The sequence below is a fragment of the Amblyomma americanum genome, chromosome 5 (assembly GCF_052857255.1).
Source record: "Amblyomma americanum isolate KBUSLIRL-KWMA chromosome 5, ASM5285725v1, whole genome shotgun sequence".
Classification (NCBI taxonomy): Eukaryota; Metazoa; Arthropoda; class Arachnida; order Ixodida; family Ixodidae; genus Amblyomma; species Amblyomma americanum.
Genome location: NC_135501.1, coordinates 24,291,669 through 24,310,723, shown reverse-complemented (window position 1 = coordinate 24,310,723; position 19,055 = coordinate 24,291,669). Strand labels below are relative to the sequence as shown.

At 49.2% G+C, this 19,055-nt stretch overlaps 1 protein-coding gene and 2 pseudogenes across 4 annotated transcripts in view; all 3 read right to left on the bottom strand.

Annotated features, from left to right (window-relative positions):
* The window catches only part of LOC144132332 (uncharacterized), a 222,134-nt gene that overhangs the window by 16,280 nt on the left and 186,799 nt on the right, over positions 1-19,055 (bottom strand). For all 4 annotated transcript variants that reach the window (XM_077664658.1, XM_077664657.1, XM_077664655.1 and 1 more), the window contains 2 exons: positions 15,354-15,473; positions 7,477-7,566 (listed from right to left, as the gene is read on the bottom strand). In XM_077664658.1, the coding sequence (XP_077520784.1) occupies positions 7,477-7,566; positions 15,354-15,473 (210 nt within the window). The remainder of the gene's footprint in view (positions 1-7,476; positions 7,567-15,353; positions 15,474-19,055) is intronic.
* Positions 16,909-17,555, bottom strand: LOC144134599 (uncharacterized; annotated as a pseudogene).
* On the bottom strand, positions 17,662-18,261 carry LOC144133594 (uncharacterized; annotated as a pseudogene).

Here is a 19,055-nt window from a genome sequence, read left to right as displayed (position 1 = left end):
TGGGTTACATCTTTATTGTCTGTCTTCACGAGCGTCATTGCCCCATGTGAACCGACTGTACTTGCTTCACTTGGCGGTGGGTGCATTCGTTCGCGACATGACTTGCGGCCGCTTCGCACAGTCTGGTACAGTCGAGCCCACATATAACGGCCCCACTTAAAACGAACTTTAGCTTATAACGAACGAGACCTGCGCAACCGTCAAGGGAGAGAGAGAGAGAGAGAGAAAGACAAACGGAAAGGCAGGGAGGTTAACTAGGCAGGGCCACCCGTGCGCTACCCTGCACATGAGAAGGGGAACGGAGGGAGAAATAGAAAGGGGAGAGAACAAAGGGAGTGCCTTCAAAGCTGTCCTCTGCGATGAAGGCTTACTCCAAGGACCCAGAATCGTGGGTTCACTAAGGAGCCGACGATCTAAACGACGGAGTGTTGCAGCCAGGAGTGCACGCACCGAGGGCAGTTACAAAGAAGGTGTTCTATAGTTCCGTCGCACCCACAGATCTCACCCGCAGGAGAGTCTGCCATTGCGATTAAGGGGGAGTAGGCATTTGTGACGCCACTTCCAGCCACAGGAGACGCGAAAGCGTAGCATCGCAGCGGGAGAGGCCAGAAGGAGGACTGAGTAGGAGTAAGGGGTCTAGGCGGAGCAGACGGCATGTGGATTTGCCAGGAGAAGACTATGACGCTAAGAGCTCTCTTCGGGCAACCATTCGCAGATGTCTTGCTGCGTCGGCTCTTGTCAACGGTATCTGGACAATGTTGGCACTGCCGTGAGCCGCTCGAGCTGCAGCGTCAGCTGCGTCGTTTCCAACAATGACAGAGTGTCCCGGTATCGACTGGAAGACGACGTCATGACCCTCTTCCTGTGCCTGGCGTGCACAACCGTCAAAAAATACATTGTTTCAATGGCACAAAATCACACGTATAACGAACGTCATTAAGCCCTGCTGATCGGTTACAGCAAATGGACGGTGTAAACCCGGCGCCGTGATGCGAGATAACCTGCCTCCGACCCCTTTGTGCGCCCGGTGCGCGGCACGTTTTCCCGAGCCTCATCGCCGGCAAACTGCCCGCCCCGTTTCGCGCCGCTCTCGAGTGAGCTACCCTTTCCTCACCGATGTTCCTTCTAACATTGCCCTCCCACCCCTCCTCGCAACACCGCTCCCCTCTCTTCTCTCTCTTGCAAATCCGCGCGTGGCCTCCGCAGTCAACCACGCCGCCGCCGGTGTCGATTGCGGAGGCCACGCTCCGTGAAGCAGGCTTTCCGTGGGAGCCAAGAGGTGGCTGCACTGACACTCACGAACGCCCCTCATTGGTCTCTCCGCTGGCGCTGTGCGTCTGTATCTTTAGCTTGATTAGCTTGATTGCCACCTGCGCACGTTGCATGTCTACCCCACCGCGCGCTTTTGTCGCTCTTGTTGCGGTGCGGACGTTTTGTTGCCTTCGTTCAAATCTCGGGCCCTGGTTGTAATTCGGGATGACAGACGGGAACACCGTGCCCATTTCCATTGTATTCAGCGATGATTCAGTAGAGATGATGAAAGCGGCCTGGGCGGGGGTGCGGCCACTGGCGAGCGGAACTGCTTCCGCAAGGCCGGCTTCGTCGACACAGTGTCTGATGCCGAGCCTGATGCTTCGGAAGATGACCAGCCCGGCGGCGATTTGTGGCAGCGCGTCGTCAACTCCGACATGGGGGTCATGACATTGGTTGGAATGATTTTATTTCTGTCGATTACGACGTCAACACTGCAGAACCGTGCACGGACAAGGCCATCGGTTTTGAAGTGCGGGACGAAAGTGACGTGGAGGGATCGGATGAGGATGAAACTTCGGAGCCAGCACCCATAAACGTGCCTGTAGCAATGAGCTACATAGAGAGCCTCAGACAACTTGTCTATGCCAATGGCCTCGGCGATAGCACGCTTCTCCTTTAAATAAACTGGAAACATCCCTCATCGTATCTGCACTGTAGAAACAGACGTCCATCACGGACTTTTTTCGCAAAGAAAAAATTTTCTGTTTTGACAAGCAACTGTCTTCAAGCTGTGGTCCACTTACTACGAACTTCGGGATATAACGAACGGACGCCGCATGACGCTCATGTTCGTTACAAGCGGGCTCGACTGTATTGTGATATGAGAGGGCGCGGAGATGACAAATACATGACTATCACCCACATAGAGTGATATTATCGCTTGTAGGCGGACCTTAGGGAGCGGCGATTTTCGCAATTTTGAAAGCCAGTTTTTCGCAGAAAAGTTATTTTCTTGAAGTACATGGATTTAGTCACAAAGAGTAACGTTGTGAGGCAAAATAGGGGTGAGCGAAAAGCTAAATGCAACCGGAACGACTAGCAGACGACCTGCAGCCAAGCGCTGGGTGGAGAACAGCAGCTCTAGTTCTGTTATCATAAAGTGGAGGCGCGCGAAACTGCGCTTTGTCCCTTGCCGATCGGCACACCTACTGATCTAGCCACTGCAATGACAGGCTGTTCAAAGCAGCTAGCGCCATCTAGTAGCGACTTGTGATTTGCTCGTGCACGAATTTTCACTTTTGGCGACGAAAATATATTTTTCCTTTTTTTTTTTCAAAATTTCAGCTACAATGTTGGGGGTGCGGCCCTTGCACGAGTATATAGGGTAATACATTTTTGTTTTGAAATGTGCCCACAGGCATGCCTGCACGCGAATGACGATAAGTGGCAGCAGCCCGATAATGTTATCGTGTTCTACTATAACAGGCGAAGCTTAAGCGACCTCCAGCTTTTTTATTTTCTGACATGCGATTTTGGGAGGGGGGGGGGGTGTCCAGTTACATTCGAGTCAACTTACAGTTGTGTAAATACAGTACTATTGTAGGCTAATGAGCACGCCGCATATTTAAGAAAGGCTTTAATGTCCCATTAAGCATGAAAAATCTCAACACAGCTCCCAGAAGATGGCAGGTAAAAAGCCAACCGTGGCACTGCCAGCAGCACTCTTCCTCCATATAAGCAAGCGTTAAGCAGGCTAGGATTGCAGAACTAGTCGACAACTGATTTTTTGGACCCTCAAGAAACCGCGAAAAAGTCCGAAAAAACAAATGTGCCCCAAAAAACTCAATTTATTCGTTACTATTGAGTTAGAGGCCGGAAAAGGTGATTAATGGTCTTCTGAACCATGCTTCGCTTGCGTGCAAGCATGTCCGCTTGAATTTCGGCGAGAGTCATCGTGTCGCCGTAAGCCGACGAAAGAGTTGCGACCGCTTGCCGCAGGAGAGTCGCCGTCGTCGTCGCTCTCGGACTCTGCAAGCACTTGACGAATTATTTCTGCATCCGTGAGCCCGGCGCACAGTTCCAACTCGCTGTCCACGTCCGTAAACTCCGAAAACGAAACAGTTGTGCAGTGTTGTGGGTGCCACCGGTTTCCACGCATCGGCAAGCATGCTAAGTGCTCCAAGCAAATCGACAGAGTACACTTTTCCACTGTCGAGGCACAATACCACACGCGAAAGCAAGCGTGACCGATAGTTCACCTTCAAGTTGCGTATCACGCCTTGGTCCATCGGCTGTAGGATACTTGTTGTGTTCGGCGGCAAGAACTCGACTCGCACAGACTTCAAGTTGTTTATGTGCCCGTGTGCAGTGCAGTTGTCGACGAACAACAAAACTTTGCGGCCTTCTAGATCAAATTTACTATCTAGTTTGCGCACACAGCTTTCAAAAAAACTGCTGCGTTATCCATGCCTTCTTGTTCGCATTGTACAAGACAGGCAGGGACTTAATGCCTTTAAAACACCTCGGTGCTTTCGACTTGCCGATGACGAGCATCGGCAATTTTTCAGTCCCCGATATATTGCTGCCGACCAAAACAGTAATTCGCTCCTTACTGTGTTTTCCACCATGGCAAGGGTCCCCAGCAAAGGCAAGAGTCTTCTCTGGCATAAGCTTAAAGCGACTGCAGCTTATCATAGCAGTAGTCCGCAACGACGCTTTTGTCGACAGCTGCACTTTCGCCGCACAGTTTCTTAAAACTCAGATCAGCACGCTTTTTGAAGTTTCTCAGCCAGCCGTGGCTGACCTTAAAACCTTCAATGTGCATCTGAAGCGCCATCGTCTCAGCTTTCTGTTTGAGGAGGGCACCGGAGACGGGAACTTTGCTGGCCACTGTTGACTTCAGCCATACAAGGAGGGCCTCCTCGAGCTTTGGATATGTGCCTTGGCTCACATTCTTCTGACAACACCCAGTAGACTTTTCCGCCGCCTCCAAAATTTTCTGCTTGTTCTTCATGTAGCCCTAAAGAGTCTGTTTGGAAATTTTGAACTCTTTCGCGACGTCTGCCTGTGATCGGCCACCTTTGACGAGCTTGATGATTGCCACTTTCTCCGCCATCGACATTGTGGCGTACTTGCCTCGCTTCATCGGAACTGTAGAGGCTGGCGACAACATCAATTCCTTATCCATTGTAAATCGGCATGCTTGGCTAAGCAGCACACACGGCGCAGTCGTCGGGAAGTTGTCACACAGACTCGATGAGTGCCTCCTCGCTGCCACGTTGCACGTAAAAAATAAAAGTTCTGGATACAGCGTCCAGAAGCCGATTCAATCATGCGAGCCACAGTAGTGACAGAACGTAGTTTTCGTGTCTCCGCAGCACGACCACGACTAGGCCTACTCGCTAAGATCGCAAAACACAAACAGGCAGTCGAAGGAAGAAAAGAAAAAGGAATGAAAAAAGCATTGGGGGGTTACGGCAGTGACGTTGTTGCAGAAGCGGAAGCTGCTAGCATATTACAGCCTCAATCCAGCGTCCGATTAGCTGAGGAACCAGCATGCAAGACCGACACCGGTTAAGAGGCTATGGGAGGAAAATGTAAACAAACAAGATGGCGGCGACACAGCTCAATATGTGCGGCAGTTGGCCCGATTTACACTTGGAAAGTCTGAAAAATCGAACAGCCCTCCCTAAAGTGTCCGAAATATTGAGCCACGTAATACAGTCAAACACGGATATATCGATCGAACCCGGATATATCGAATTATTGTCTGTATCGAACTCGTAAATTATCCCCTTGAAAATTCTGTGTAAAAGTATAGAAATTGGTACGTTTATATCGAACGATATTTTTACCCGCCATTGGATATATAGAACGCCGCGCGATCTAGGCACTTTCTGCACCTGCGAGCTCCACGCCTCCCCCGAAAGGCTCGGAAAAGTGTGAGAGCGAGGGGGAGGGAGGCTCGGACTGTACCATAGCCTCCTCTATAAATAGAGGAGGCTATGACTGTATTCCCACTGCGCACGCTCTCCGACTTGCGGAACAGTTTTTTTCTCTCTCCCAATGTCTCTCATCCTTCCCCCGCATAACCATAGTGATCGGCTTGGAAAAGGTAGCCAGGAACGAAGGTGCCGGCGGCCTCCTCCTTTTGCCTTTTTTTTTCTTGTTGCTTTTTCACAAGTTTTGCTCAGCCAACCACAGCTCGTGCCTTTCGTACGTCGCTGTTGCCCTCGGAGGTGGCCATGGCGAGCGCTTTGTTGGCGGAGGCTGCGCCCGTGAATTCTTGTGTTTTGTGCGCGTTGTTGTGTTTCGTGTTCATTATTGTTTTGCGTGCGTCTCACGACACGTGTGACTGGATCGTGGTGAGCTGACGCGGAAGCAATGGCCGCAGCAAGCACAAGCAGCCTCAAGAAGCGCAAGAACCTGGACTTTGCGACAAAGCTGAAAGCCATTCAGCGTGTTGAGGCGGGCGAGAAAAGTTCGACGGTGGCAGACGACTTCTGGATTCCTCGGAGCACTCTAAGCACTTTGTTAAAAAACAAGGCGGACACAAAGTCGAAAGCGGCGGAGCAACGAACGTCGGGAGCTTGTCGTGTGCGCGCTCCTGCCCACGAAGAAGTTGAAAAGGCTCTCTATGCGTGGTTTTTAGAGGTGCGGGCTAAGAACATTCCGGTGGATGGCCCAATGCTAATGGCTAAAGCCAAATGGTTTGCCGCTGCACTCGGTGATGACAAAAGAACCGCCATAAGATAGTTGGCAAAACCATTTCTGGGGAAAGTGGAGCCGTCATCAGCCAGGATATCCAGCAGTGGATTTCGAAGGAACGGCCGGAAATTTGCGCGAAGTTTTCACCCGCGGAAATCTTCAACGCCGACGAGACCGGGTTGTTTTGGCAGATGCTGCCCAGCAAGACGCTCGACGTCCGCGGCAGCACGTGTCACGGGGGCAAGATGAGCAAAGTCTGCGTGAGCGTTCTGCTCGCTGCTAACATGGATGGCTTTCAAAAGTTCCAGCCCTTTGTGATCGGAAAAGCAAGGGCACCGCGCTGCTTCAAAAACTGTAAGCAGCTCCCCGTTCGCTACGCCTTCAATAAGAAGGCGTGGATGACGCGTCAGCTGTTTACTGGGCGCCATTCAAATGATGACGGGTGCCTGGAGAGACGTGAAGCAGGATACCGTGGCCAACTGCTTCCGGAAGGCAGGCCTCGTGACGGCCAAACTTTCCGAAACCTGCGAAGACGGCGACAACGAGCGCATGGACGTGTTTCGCGAGTTGTCGTCCCTTTTCCCGGCCGCCGTTCCAGCCGAAATGTCTGCTGACGATTTTGTGAACGTTGACAGCAATGTTCAGGCTGTTGCGAGCCTCGCCGACGAGGACATTGTAGCTGCAGTTGCAGGGACCCAGGCCGACAGCTCGAGTGGCGACGAAGATCGTCCAGACGAGGGGGCGGCTACACGCTCGTACTCCGGCGCTGAAGTGGCGGCCGCGTTCAGCTTGATTCGCCGTTGTTGCGGCGACATGGAAGGAACCGGGCTTTCGCACCTGAACAGCCTCGATAAGATCGAGGTTGGTGTCTTTAATTTCATTTGCAAGGTGAAGAAGCAGACCAACATAAACGATTTTTTTTTCACGCAAATAAAGCATTACGTTGCGTCGTGTGTGCGGAAATAGTTGTCATTCTTGAATGCTCCGATCGGTAGGTCAACGTCCGCCACAGGTAAAGTCTCTGGGCCTGTATTTTTTTATATCGAATTTTTAATATATCGAATTAATTCGCGATCCCCTTCGAGTTCGATATATCTGTGTTCGACTGTACACTGACCTTATGAGGTATGTCCTGGGGCCGGAAAAAAGTCCGAAAAATTAGGCGCCCAAAAAACCAGTCGTCGACTGTAGCAGATACAGAACCACCGCCTCAATTTCGCATGAAATATTGAGAAAATGAAATTGAGAAAATGAAATAATAAACTGGGTTCAATAAACCACACCATAAATACACCGGCGTGGTTCACCACTCGTAGCTCTTCGATCTGCAGTGGCCACTCTTGTCCTAAGAACAAACTTCAAGGGACTTTTGTGACCATTAGAAGTATTGAAGGACTCTGGTTCAGCTATTCAAGAGCACACTCACTGCAAGTGGTACTTTCTGCAAGTGGCACTCAGTAACTTGTGTGCTTGGCCCCTAGGAGTAAAACAGATGAAGACCTGTGGGAGACTCACCAGCAGCGTCCCATAAGCGCAGTAAGGGAACACCAGGATAGCGCTCTTTGGGAAGAAGCAGCCCATCCGCAGGTCCACGGCACACTTTATCTGCACAACCATAACTTTCATCAACTGCATCGCCACACTGCTTGAAAACTTTTCTTCACAATGGAGCCTAAACCCGCCATCTTCTCTCACACAACCGAGTACTTCAGGCTCCTGCTGCAATGTTATCTGAAAAGAGTATATCTGTAACACTTATTATGGAACATTCCTACCAAAAATTGCCAACTTTCAGCATTACATACCGTATTTACACTATTGTAAGTCGACCTATTTTTCAAAATTTGAAAATCCGAAAGGGGGGGTGTAGACTTAAAATCGAAACCAAAGCATCACACCATAAGTGAAGGCGAAACAAACGAGATATTAGGCATGCTACAGCGTGGTTGCATTTTTGCTGCACGGCTCTGTCGCATCGCTCTTCGTGCTGGCCTTGAGCAGCTGCTAAGTCAACGCGCAGAACCGGCATCCCCAACCCGCGCGAAGGCCGCCGATGGTGGCTGTCGATAAGCAGCAAATCGTACCAGCCCACTCCCCACAAGTGGCCGCAGATTGCGGCAGCTGATGAGCGGCAGAGGCCGATAACGCATTCACGTTCTACTTTTAGCAGACATTGCCAGTTTTTTTTGTTTACTTTCAACTGCGCACTCGACACTCAAGGGAGCGCTGATAGTTGATGGAAGGACCGCTGTTCCAATCGCGGCAACACCCCCACTCAGAAACGCAGAGGTGCTGGGGAGTGTCGGTAGCCGACGGAAGAGCCGACGCTGCTCACGCATAGTTTCTCTTTGGCTCTGACGCATTTGACTACTGCCTGCCGCGTTTCACAATTTCTTAATGTAGTGCTTCGTCATTTGTTATTTGTGCTCCGGGTCCAGTAAGCGACCAGCGCTCGTTCACGGCTACATTCGAGATGGCTGTCATCCTTTACACCGAGGGTACAAACAACTGCGCACCGGGCCGCAAGTTCGATCTTCACAACGGTTGATCAGGTGTGGCAGCTGCAGCGAGGCAAAATTTTCAGCTGTTCCACGCGATGTCGTGATGTGGCTGTTTGCAAAGTGCGGGATTTCACTGCGCGACGACGTTAGAATGACAAGCTGTGGGACCGCAGCACTGATCACGATGGCAGCGCTAATGAAGACAACGCCGCAAGTGTAGAGTAGTCGAGTGACTAATACATTTTCGTTTTGGATATGCCTACGGGTGCTCCAGCGCGCGACAGTCTATAGCGGCTGGCGATAAGCGGAGGCAGCAGGATAGTGCTATCGCATTCTATTATTAAAGGCCAAGCTTAAACGACCTCCAAGCTTCTTTTTTCAGAAATGTGAAATGCGGGGATTGACTTACAATCGTGTAAATACGGTACTGTGGCAAAACGTTTCTTTGATGGCAACGAACTTTCTAAGCAAGTCCAGTTATAGAAAGCTTCCACAGATGGCACTCGCTACACCACCTATGGAGCAAAGTGACCTTGCAGTGAGCAATGCACCATTCTGTGCCAACGGTATCTGGCATGGGCACAAATTAGGAATTCACCACCAAACAGTTCTGCTGGTTCAGTACATCCACGCGCTCAGACTAGGCAATATGTGAAGTCTTAGAAAATTAAACCACTACCAACCGGGTCCATTACCTTGCAACGGCTAAAAGAGACACGAATGCACCTGAATGACCCATGATGGAAGAGATCCTAGGATTCAGACCATTAGGAGGAGGATGCCACTAGCCACCTTTGCAACTTTGCATTTGTGAGAAATTTTCAGAAAATGAGCAATAAAAGTAGTAAAACATTGTTAATTCGAAATCCCAGATAATTCAAAGAATTTCTGAGGTACCGTAGTTTCTAATGAAAATTTGGATAATTCGAAGCAACAGTCTGCCCAAGCCCGATTGGTTCTTCACTTATATTTGGAGACTTTTTTTTGTGGCCAGCAGGTCTACGAGTTGGGGGTAGACTTTCATGCAGTATATGCTAATCGCAAAATTTGTTCAATATACGGAGCGCATTCCTGCAATGAAATTTTTTGCCAGGGTATCTTTTTTTTTTTGCTGTGCTCGGTTAATTTCAAAACCTGGCTAATTTGAACATTTTTCATGATCCCAATGACTTACTGAGGTTTTACAGTAATTCTAGCTCATTTCTCTCCTAGACCAACAGCTACTACATCACAGCATGCAAAAGTTCCTTTGATGTTTACGAAAAACTAGGTTGCTCCTTTCAGCCTTGTCATCAGGTTTTTTTTTGGTTTTTTTTCAATGAAATCCATTACATTTGTCATGCTTCAGTGGTATGACACACAACTCCAACATGCATGCCTCACATGCAGACAACCTTTACTTCACTGCCCTTCTTTCCCACCTAGCACCTGCCTTTAGTTATATTCTCACAAGGTAGACAGGTACTACTATGGTGCCCCCTTTGAACTAAGGAGGTGGACAGTGTCAACTTGCGCATTAAACTGAATGAATTACAGTTAAACCTGGTCATAGCGACACTGAAAAAGCACGAGATTTTTCGTCACATCCAGGTTTTTGTTACATGCAGTTTTAGCAAGAAGAGTCAAAAGGACACTGTAGAACAGAAACCAGAATAAGAAATAAATGTAGGTGCAATCACCTTGCAAATGTGCACAGAAAACAGCGTTACTTGAAGTCGTAAACGTGTAGAAATGTTTCGTGATCGTGCAAATAGCGCAACTGTAGCAGCAGCCGCCGCCACCTCCAACGCAGCTCACGCAACGCCGCTATGAGTGGGGTGGGGAGGGTGGGGGCGCCGCGTCTGAGCTAGAGGACGCACGTGGCCGCACCGTCGCCATAGACAGACTGCGGAAGTATGTGCTTCCACCCATGATTCTACCCACATGTTCCCTCTCTGTCTTCCCCTCGCTGCTGCCCCAGGAAATGGACTCCTCACATAGCGCCGCCAGTCGGTGCTCTCCGCTGTCCCCGCTCCCGACACGCAGAAGCTTCCTCTTCCTCTTCCTTGTTGCCTGTGTAGCCTGCCGTATGCTTTCTAGTCATTTCCTTTCCCTCCATTGTATGTCTGTATTTTCACTCTATGAATACCTGCAGACTCTGGATGCCCACCTCTTCTCATTCAGTTTTTGCAGTCTTGTTTGGTTTTACTGGGTTTAACGTCCCAAAGCGACTCAGGCTATGAGAGATTCGGGCAGGGGCGGCTCTGACACCATCTGTCCGTCATCGGTGGCGTGCCAAAGATCTGCCACTACCTGACAGGTGCCCTCACTGTGGCGCTGCACCGGACATATGTGATGTGCGGCACTTGTTGTGGACGTGCCCAGCGACGGCTGCTATCAGAAAACGGCTCCTCAGGGAGGTGGGCCTGCGGTGGAACCGCGAAAGTGACTTCGTGAAGTGGACAATGGACAACCGTTTCATTAACAACCTCTGCGACTACCTCAGCGCAACGGTTCTTCACTCCTTCTTTTAACTTTCAATCCCGTGCATTCCTTCCCCCCTTTCCTTTTTCAACTTATGCCTCATGGCACACTTCTCGAATAAAAAAAAAAAAAGATGCCTTAGTGAAGGGCTCCCGATAATTTTGACCACCTTGGGTTCTTATCGTGCACTGAGATTGCACAGTACACGAGCCTCTAATATTTTTGCCTCCATCGAAATGTGACCGCCGCGGCTGAGATCGAACCCACGTCTTGAGGGTGAGCAGCCGAGCACCATAACCACCGAGCCACCGTGGCAGCTTTTCGTAATCTTTCCTCAAATGATATTTTTCTCAGCACTTGAGGCTGCGGCACCTGAAAGGACGATCAAGCTGCATTCCCCAAGCAGTTCTCTTTCCATGGACCCCACTGTGAGATGGTTAATCTCTAGCCTTTGTGCCATATCTGATTTCAAGCACCATATCGCATTCACAAAAGTCCTGGAACCATTACACCCTTCCACAGCCCTTGATTACTTCTGTAGGGATCCTTAGACCTCCTTGAAGGTATTGGTGAGTGCTACCAATACCTTCAAGGATGCATTTCCAACTAGCCCCAGTTGAATCTCTTTTGCCTTAGAGCTCATTTCTCAGCTCGCACACGGCTAGGCCCAGTCACACAAGTGTGGCCCATGGGGGCAGCCATTTTGTGCAAGTGACGTCATGAGCTGGATTGCATCACGCATGCAGTGAGTGCCTGCCTTTGCACCCCGAGCCCATCCTCCCTCTTACAGCACAGTGTGCTGTATGGCCCCCATACAACTAGGATGGTCAGGTGGTTGAGCGGCTTTCCTGGGGTTTATCAACGGCTCTGGAGCCTCCTCTGTGCTATGCTGGTGAATCTTCGCCCACCGTGTACGGGTAAGCTGCACACCTCTTTAGGCTCAGATAGCTGGACTCTCATACCCACTCCATATTTATTGTATCCCCCCCGTAGTGCTTACCTTTCCCTCTCAAGATGTTCCTCGTGGGCAGGAAGGGGGTCCCATAAAATTTTTTCATTAATGAATTCGCAATTATGATATCTTCAGGAAACATGCATTTGTGCATGCTGATTCCAGATATACAGTAAAACCTCGTTAATTCGAACTCGAGGGGGACCGGAAAATTGTTCGAATTAAGCGGAGTATGAATTAACGAGCGGGCGCTAAAAAAAGCGGCCATCACGCCCGGCAGCACGGGCCGAATCTAAAACAGGCATATCTGAGATCGTTATCTCTTACTACGCGCTACTACACATTTGCGGCGGGCGATTGCGCGAATTAGAATCATAGAGCCCGAATGTCGAAGGAAATAAAGTTAATTTGTTTATGCGGTTGGAGCTAACATCAAAATGCATTCACGTAAGCAGCAAGCTTAATGATTAAATATGACACTATGCTTCAAAAACATGTTTATTAACAGCAGATTGGCAAAGCATATCAAAGAGAAAAATAATCGGTGATGCGCATTTGTTTTCGTTTTCTTTGCCCTGACTCGACAAGCATCGTCTGCAACTTGCCCAACAGCTCCAACGCAGCGTCCGAATTATCATCGGCGGAGAAGTAGCGCGCAGCCAGATCGAGTGCCGACGCTGTTTCACATGCACTCGGGGGTGGCAATGGATCGTCGCCTCCGTCGGACTCGTCGTCGCTGTCAGCTGTGCTCGCCACGCCCGAGTTGTGCGGCGTCTGGTCACCGCAGGCCGCTTCAATAATCTCGGCATCGCTTAACGGCCCCAATGTCTCCACGCCGCTGTCAACGTCTACGAAGCTCTGGAAGTCAACACCCTCCGATAAAGCAGCGTAGGCAGGGTGCAGCGCGACGGAGTCATCACACTGAGCATCCAGCTCTGCCGTGCTGCAGGCTTCTGGGCCTTCAATGAAGCCGCACTTTCGGTAACAGTTCGCGACTGTGTCCGCCTTGACAGCATTCCACGATGTTGCTAGCATGTGGCAGGCTCCGAGGAGATTAACGTCGTACGATTTGCCGCTGTCCATACACACAAGAATCCGCTCTAGGAGGTGGCGCCTGTACAGTGTTTTGAGGTTTTTAATAACCCCAAGGTCCATAGGCTGCAGCACAGCCGTAGTGTTTTTTGGCAGAAATGCCAGACGGATCGCCTTCAGTCCGCTGATGTCGCAATGGGCTGAACAGTTGTCGACGAACGACAGAACATTCCTGTTCTGTGCCGCGAACTTCCTGTCGAGTGTGCGCAGCCAATCCGTGAAAATTGCTCGCGTCATCCACGACTTTCTGTTGAAAGTATAATCAACAGGGAGAGTTTTTAGCCCTTTAAAGCAGCGAGGCTTCGCTGCTTTGCCTATAACTAGCAAGCGGCAACGTTCCGTGCCAGTCGCGCTTGCGCACACCAACACCGTCACTCTTTCCTTGCTTCTCTTCCCGCCTGAACACGTGTCGCCTTTGTAACTGACAGTCTTGTTCGGCAGCAACTTAAAATAAAGCGCGGTTTCATCTGCATCGAACACATCGCTGAGCGAGTAATCGGCAAGGTAGTCCTTTAGTTGACCTGAGATCCAATTTTGACACGTTTCTTCATCGACTGCGGCTGCCTCTCCACAAACGCTTTTAAACGTAAGTCCGTGACGGGCCTTGAAACGCGACAACCAGCCTTCCGATGCGCTGAAGTCACTTATGCCCATCTGGTTGGCGAAGTCCACTGCCTTTGCGGCAATTATTGGTCCACTTAGTGGAATGTTCCTGCTGTGAACGTCCTTAATCCATGCCATTACAGCATCCTCCATCTCTGGATGAGCCGATGTTCTTAGTCGTTTCCGCGAGGGCTCCATCTCCTTTTGATACGCATTGAAGATCGAGTCCTTGTTCTTGAGGTATGTGGACAGCGTGCTTTTCTTGACTGCAAACTTCTCTGCGATCGCTGTCTTTGTTAGGAGACCACGTTCGACCTCCTGTAATATCTCCACCTTCGTCTTTAAATCCTTTGCGGAGTACTTTCCTCGGTTTGCCATGATTGCCACAGTCGATGAGACGTCACCAGCGAGATACCAAACAAACGAGGAATATCACGCAACACAAACTTCGCTAGACACCGCGGCAACAAAGACTAGGCGCAAGAGGGGCCGGGTGCTGCGTGCAGGATGAAGGAAAGGAAAGTCTCTTCGCTTCCCGAGCTGCACACCACCGTGGCCGGAGCATAGGCGGCGCCCGCGGTACGGTCGCTACTCGCGAGACCGCGCGTCAGCCAAAAATAGACAAGCCAATGCTTCGACGCTCCGGCAGCGAAAACCTGCTACGGCATGCACCGGAGGGTTGGTTCGGGCAACGAAATTCACGTCTCACCTCGTGCGTGCTGGCTTATTTTTTTTCTCATCATTCTGCATTTTTTAAAAATTTTCAGCGCATTGTATTTGCTACGAGGTGATTTCTATATGCGAGGAGCAATGCCAGCCATCGGCGCCTAGTTCGAATTAACCGACGTGGATACCGGCATATTCGAATTATCGGGAGTTTTGACCCATTGAAATACACAGGGCTTTGCCGGGACCCGGCCGTCAGTTCGAATTAACTGGAAGTTCGAATTAAGCGATTTCGAATTAACGAGGTTTTACTGTATTATTTAATTTTATGTACAACAAGTCCTAGTGCACTTATGCTGAAAGCTTTAAAAAAATTTTGCTGCAGGGAATTTGCTAGATTGCATGCCATTGGCTTCTCTTTATGTCAAGCTATGCAATAAGGGTACAATTATCATCCTGCCTGTCAAAGGAGTTGAGTTATACGATTTTGAAGTTGTCACTTAACAGGGATACAAATCTTCCTTCCCGTTTGTGAAGTGGCAAATTCGAAACTTTGTAACTCAATGGCACGCATTTTAGCAAGTTCCCTGCAGCAAAATTTCTTTAAATCTCTTGGCAAAAAGTTACATAACATATGCAAGTGTACAAGGAGTTGTTTTACATAAAATAAAATTACATATATGAAATATGCATACAAACGTACATATTTTCCGATGTTTTTTTATAAATATGACTTCATTAATAACTTTTTTTTCCCCTAAGAGCAGCTTCCCCCTTTAAATAGCCTCTTTCTTCATCAGTGCACGCCCACAGATATTTGTACCTCTCCTAAGTGCAGTAATTCACGCCCCTGTATCGATACTGTCAGACACCATGATGCCCAGTTTCACAACACTCAGTTTGAATCCGACATTTGCTGGTTCCTTCCCAGATACCTGACAGCAGTTGTGGCTATCTGCAACTACAAGGTGCACGAGCGTCCTCCCACGGCATTGTCTGCTAGTGCCCACGATGTAGCAGATGCCTTCGCATTGACCACATACTTCCAACTTATTTAAGCAACACAGAGAGATCATGGCAACAACCACGGCTGCAGAAGACACAGGCAGACTCACGGGTGCGCCTGAGTATGCCTCGGCGAGGCGGCGGCGAAGCTCGCAGCAGATGTAAGTCTCCCACCAGCTGTTGCTGCAGTCTGCATTCACCTTCAGCACCACTTTGTCGTGGATAGGCGCCTGCATAGAGGGCACACACATCACCACCAACATGGCCAGACACCTTGTCACAACAGAGCTGGAGCTGCCCCACTATTCGTTCCCTACAGCCACAAGGGACCTTGGCTAAAATTGTCCCACAGCATTGAGAACAATGCCAGCACGTTCCTGTGAAGGCCACCCTTTTTTCCATAGTTCTGATGCACACTAAGGCCACCATTTTTTTCATAGTTCTGATGGGGTGCTGTAATTAAAAATGAAATGAAAATTGGTCTTTGGGGAAAGGAAATGGCACAGTATCTGTCTCACATTTCATGGGACACCTAAACCCACCTAAACAGTGCTGTAAGGGAAGGGGTAAAGGAGGGAGTGAAAGAAGAAAGGAAGGAAGAGGTGCCGTAGTGGAGGGCTCCGGAATAATTTCGACCATGTGGAGATCTTTAATGTACACTGACATCGCACAGCACAGGAGCACCTTTGCTTTTCTCCTCCATGGAAACGCTGAACTAGCATTTTTTCATAAACTATTTCTGACTACTGCAGAGCTCAGATTATGAGTCAAAGGAGAGGGACATTCAAAGTCAAAGGGACATTCATATTTATGATAGATTACTGCAACTGCACTGAAACCTTCAAATACATTACACACTGAAAGTATGAATATGAAGCATGACTGACAATCGGAGAGAATTAACCGCCTGGAGCAAGATAGGTTGCTAGACCACTTTACTCATCAAGTGATCCTAAGTAATGATGTTCCGGCCAACTGTTGGCAGCGGCACTCCATGAGCGTGACTCTCAGCCGCCTGCGTGAAGTGGCCTTCACCTGCCCTGCTTTTCCACACACTTCACTGTCAAAGGCTTTGTATAAATCAGTCATATGTTCATTTTATTCTGAGGCTATTGTGCAATGGCAAAGTGGTAACGAAGGTAGACCTTTCATGACAAACTAAATGGATTCAAAAGCACTTCCTCTGCGGCTTTGATGCAAAGCATGCTAGGCTTAGCAACACCAGACAAACAGCTTGTATTCCACCGGTGCCAGAGCCTCGTGGGCGGCGACTCGCCTCAAGAAAATTTTCATTAGCACAAGTGGGCCCCATTCTGGTTCTTGTGCAGCATAATGTCTTGTCCTTTCAGGTGCCAAGCGCACAGGGAGGCACCGTGTGTTCGCAGTTCCAGGCGGAGTCTGGTGAGAGGGATGACGAGTCCATGGTCGCACCGGGTGTCGCAGGCATTTATCATCAGCTGTCAGCTCCTAGCGTAATGCACCTCATGGACAACATTATGCACACATGAAAATGGTTTTGGCCCACTCAGAGTTCTCTCCAGAAAGTTTTGAGAGGTGGCCATTTGACGGCCGAGCGGGGGTACACACCGAACAATGACAACACAGCAGATGTCTCAGCACAACCACACAATGCAAACGAGATTTTATTTCTGCTTCCTGGACTTACTACACTTTCAGTCTCAGATTTTTCAGCTGAGCTCACTTTCCCATTCCCGTTTTTTATGAGTAGCTGTCGACTTCAGGGCCTTCACGCGCATCAGGCAGTCCAATGACTTTTCTTTGAGGTGATTCCTCAGCTGTGCTTTGATGAGTTTTAGAACTGAAAAGTCTACCGTGTGCGGTGGGAGCACAAGGTATGCACCAGCTATGTGAGCCATAAGTGGAAACAGCTCTTTCACAACGTGTGCCACAAAGAGCAAAAAGTCCGCTGCTGTCATCTTTTGCACATGCTCAGATTCCAGCACAAAGTTGGCGAATGCAATCCACTCTGCAAGCATGTCCTTATTATAGGGCTTGCCAAGAGTAGAGCAAAGCTTTTCTAGCGCATTGGCAATTTCAGTTCCATTGCCACCCACCATCTCTTTGTAGCTGCTGCGGGCAAACACAACAGAATAGCTTGCCAACATAGGGTGGCCTTGAAATCTGTCCTTGATGTTTGCTACTAGTTTGTTGATAAATGCCCTTTCGGTGACTTGCAGCCATTCCTAAGATTCTTCTGTGACTGTTAGCTGTATGCCATGGCTGACATCAAAGTCCTTAACCTTTGTCTTAGTGTTGCCCTGTGTTTCAAGGGTCTTTATGCATGGCTTCATGAGACCCTATGATCATACATCATCAGTAGGGTCCTGGCAAACTTGAGCAGTCTGCTGCCTTGATGTTGCTGCGTTCTTCTGCCTCCCTGTTATTGCAGAAGACTGCTCATGACCCACCAACACCGTGTGTCAGCTCAATGATCTTCCACCTTGCTGCAACTCGAGAATTTCTTGCACAGCACTCAGTCCAGCAGCTGTTAGAACTGAGCTCCAACAATGGTTTAAACTTGCTGACGTATGGAACTGCTTTGGCTGCCTGGCATGCCACTAGGTTGAGCTTGTGCGCTGCACAGTGCATCCCTGAAAGCTCTGGGGAGTTGTTAGAGCTTTTTGCTTCTCAATTAACAACTTCACAGCTCCACGCTTTTTTCCTGTCATAACAGATGCCATCAGTTCCAATTCCGCAAAGGGTATCAAAGGGCAGACCCTTGTTGGTCATAAAATGTTCCACAGCACATGCAATGTTGATGGCATTCACAGCTAATGCACTTCCATCCTTGAGGTCTGGTTCAAGGCTGCCCAACACATCAATCATGGACAGCAATTTCACTCTTAATTCCCCATTGAAAATGTATTTGCAGTGGATGACCAGCTGCTCCACTGTTACGCAGTCAGTTGTTACGTCAAACATAAGAGCATAATGCTCACTCTGCCGAAGTTCGTGTAGAATTCAATATTCAATAATATCTGACATGCAGGTGACCATCTCATGAATTTACCTCTGGATACAGTACGTAGCATTCATTCCAGCTGTTACCTGTGTTTTCACATCAAGTCCAAGCAGAAAGAGCAGACTGAGGAGTGGCTCGAAGTTTGTTGTGTGCGGTATCCTGTGTTTGCACAAGTAACACATAGATCCGAATGCGTGCCTCATGGCGTTGCAACAGATCGGCCACTGAACTTTTTCATGCGGTGCCACTGCTACCTTGCTGTGTGCCTCAAAGGCAACAGCGTCGCGGTGGGAATGGCAGGCTTCATGTTTGTGAACATTTTCAAGCCTTATCCTTTTGCATGGCTCTTCGTTCCACACAGGCTTCTCAAAAGGCCTCTTATTGTATTTTATGCACAGCTTGCAAAACATTCCACCTTTGATAGTGTTGCAGAAAAGCCAAGGTTGATTAAGAATCCAAGATGTGTCGAAGACTGATGTCTGCATGCTGTCACCTCCGGTATTTGGCGCATTGAACGTTGCTTCAAGGCTTGAGGTTCAACTATCACCGTCATGCGTACTCGTTTTCAGTGTCTTCGTCACGGGCGATGTCTGGGGCTCAACAGCGCCTTCATCGGGTGCCGCCGCCTGCGTTTGTTGTTCTTTGGCATCACCGATAATTTTTTTGGTCACTTTTGGAGAAAAAAATGACAGAACAGACGGCTACGCAGCTTCTCTTTTCAGACCCATTTCCAGCGCAAGGCACGACTCCAAATCACTCCACGCGCTAACACCTCACAAGCGCTAGAGTGCACGAGGTTTACCTTGGCTGGACTTTTCCTATTTCCTAT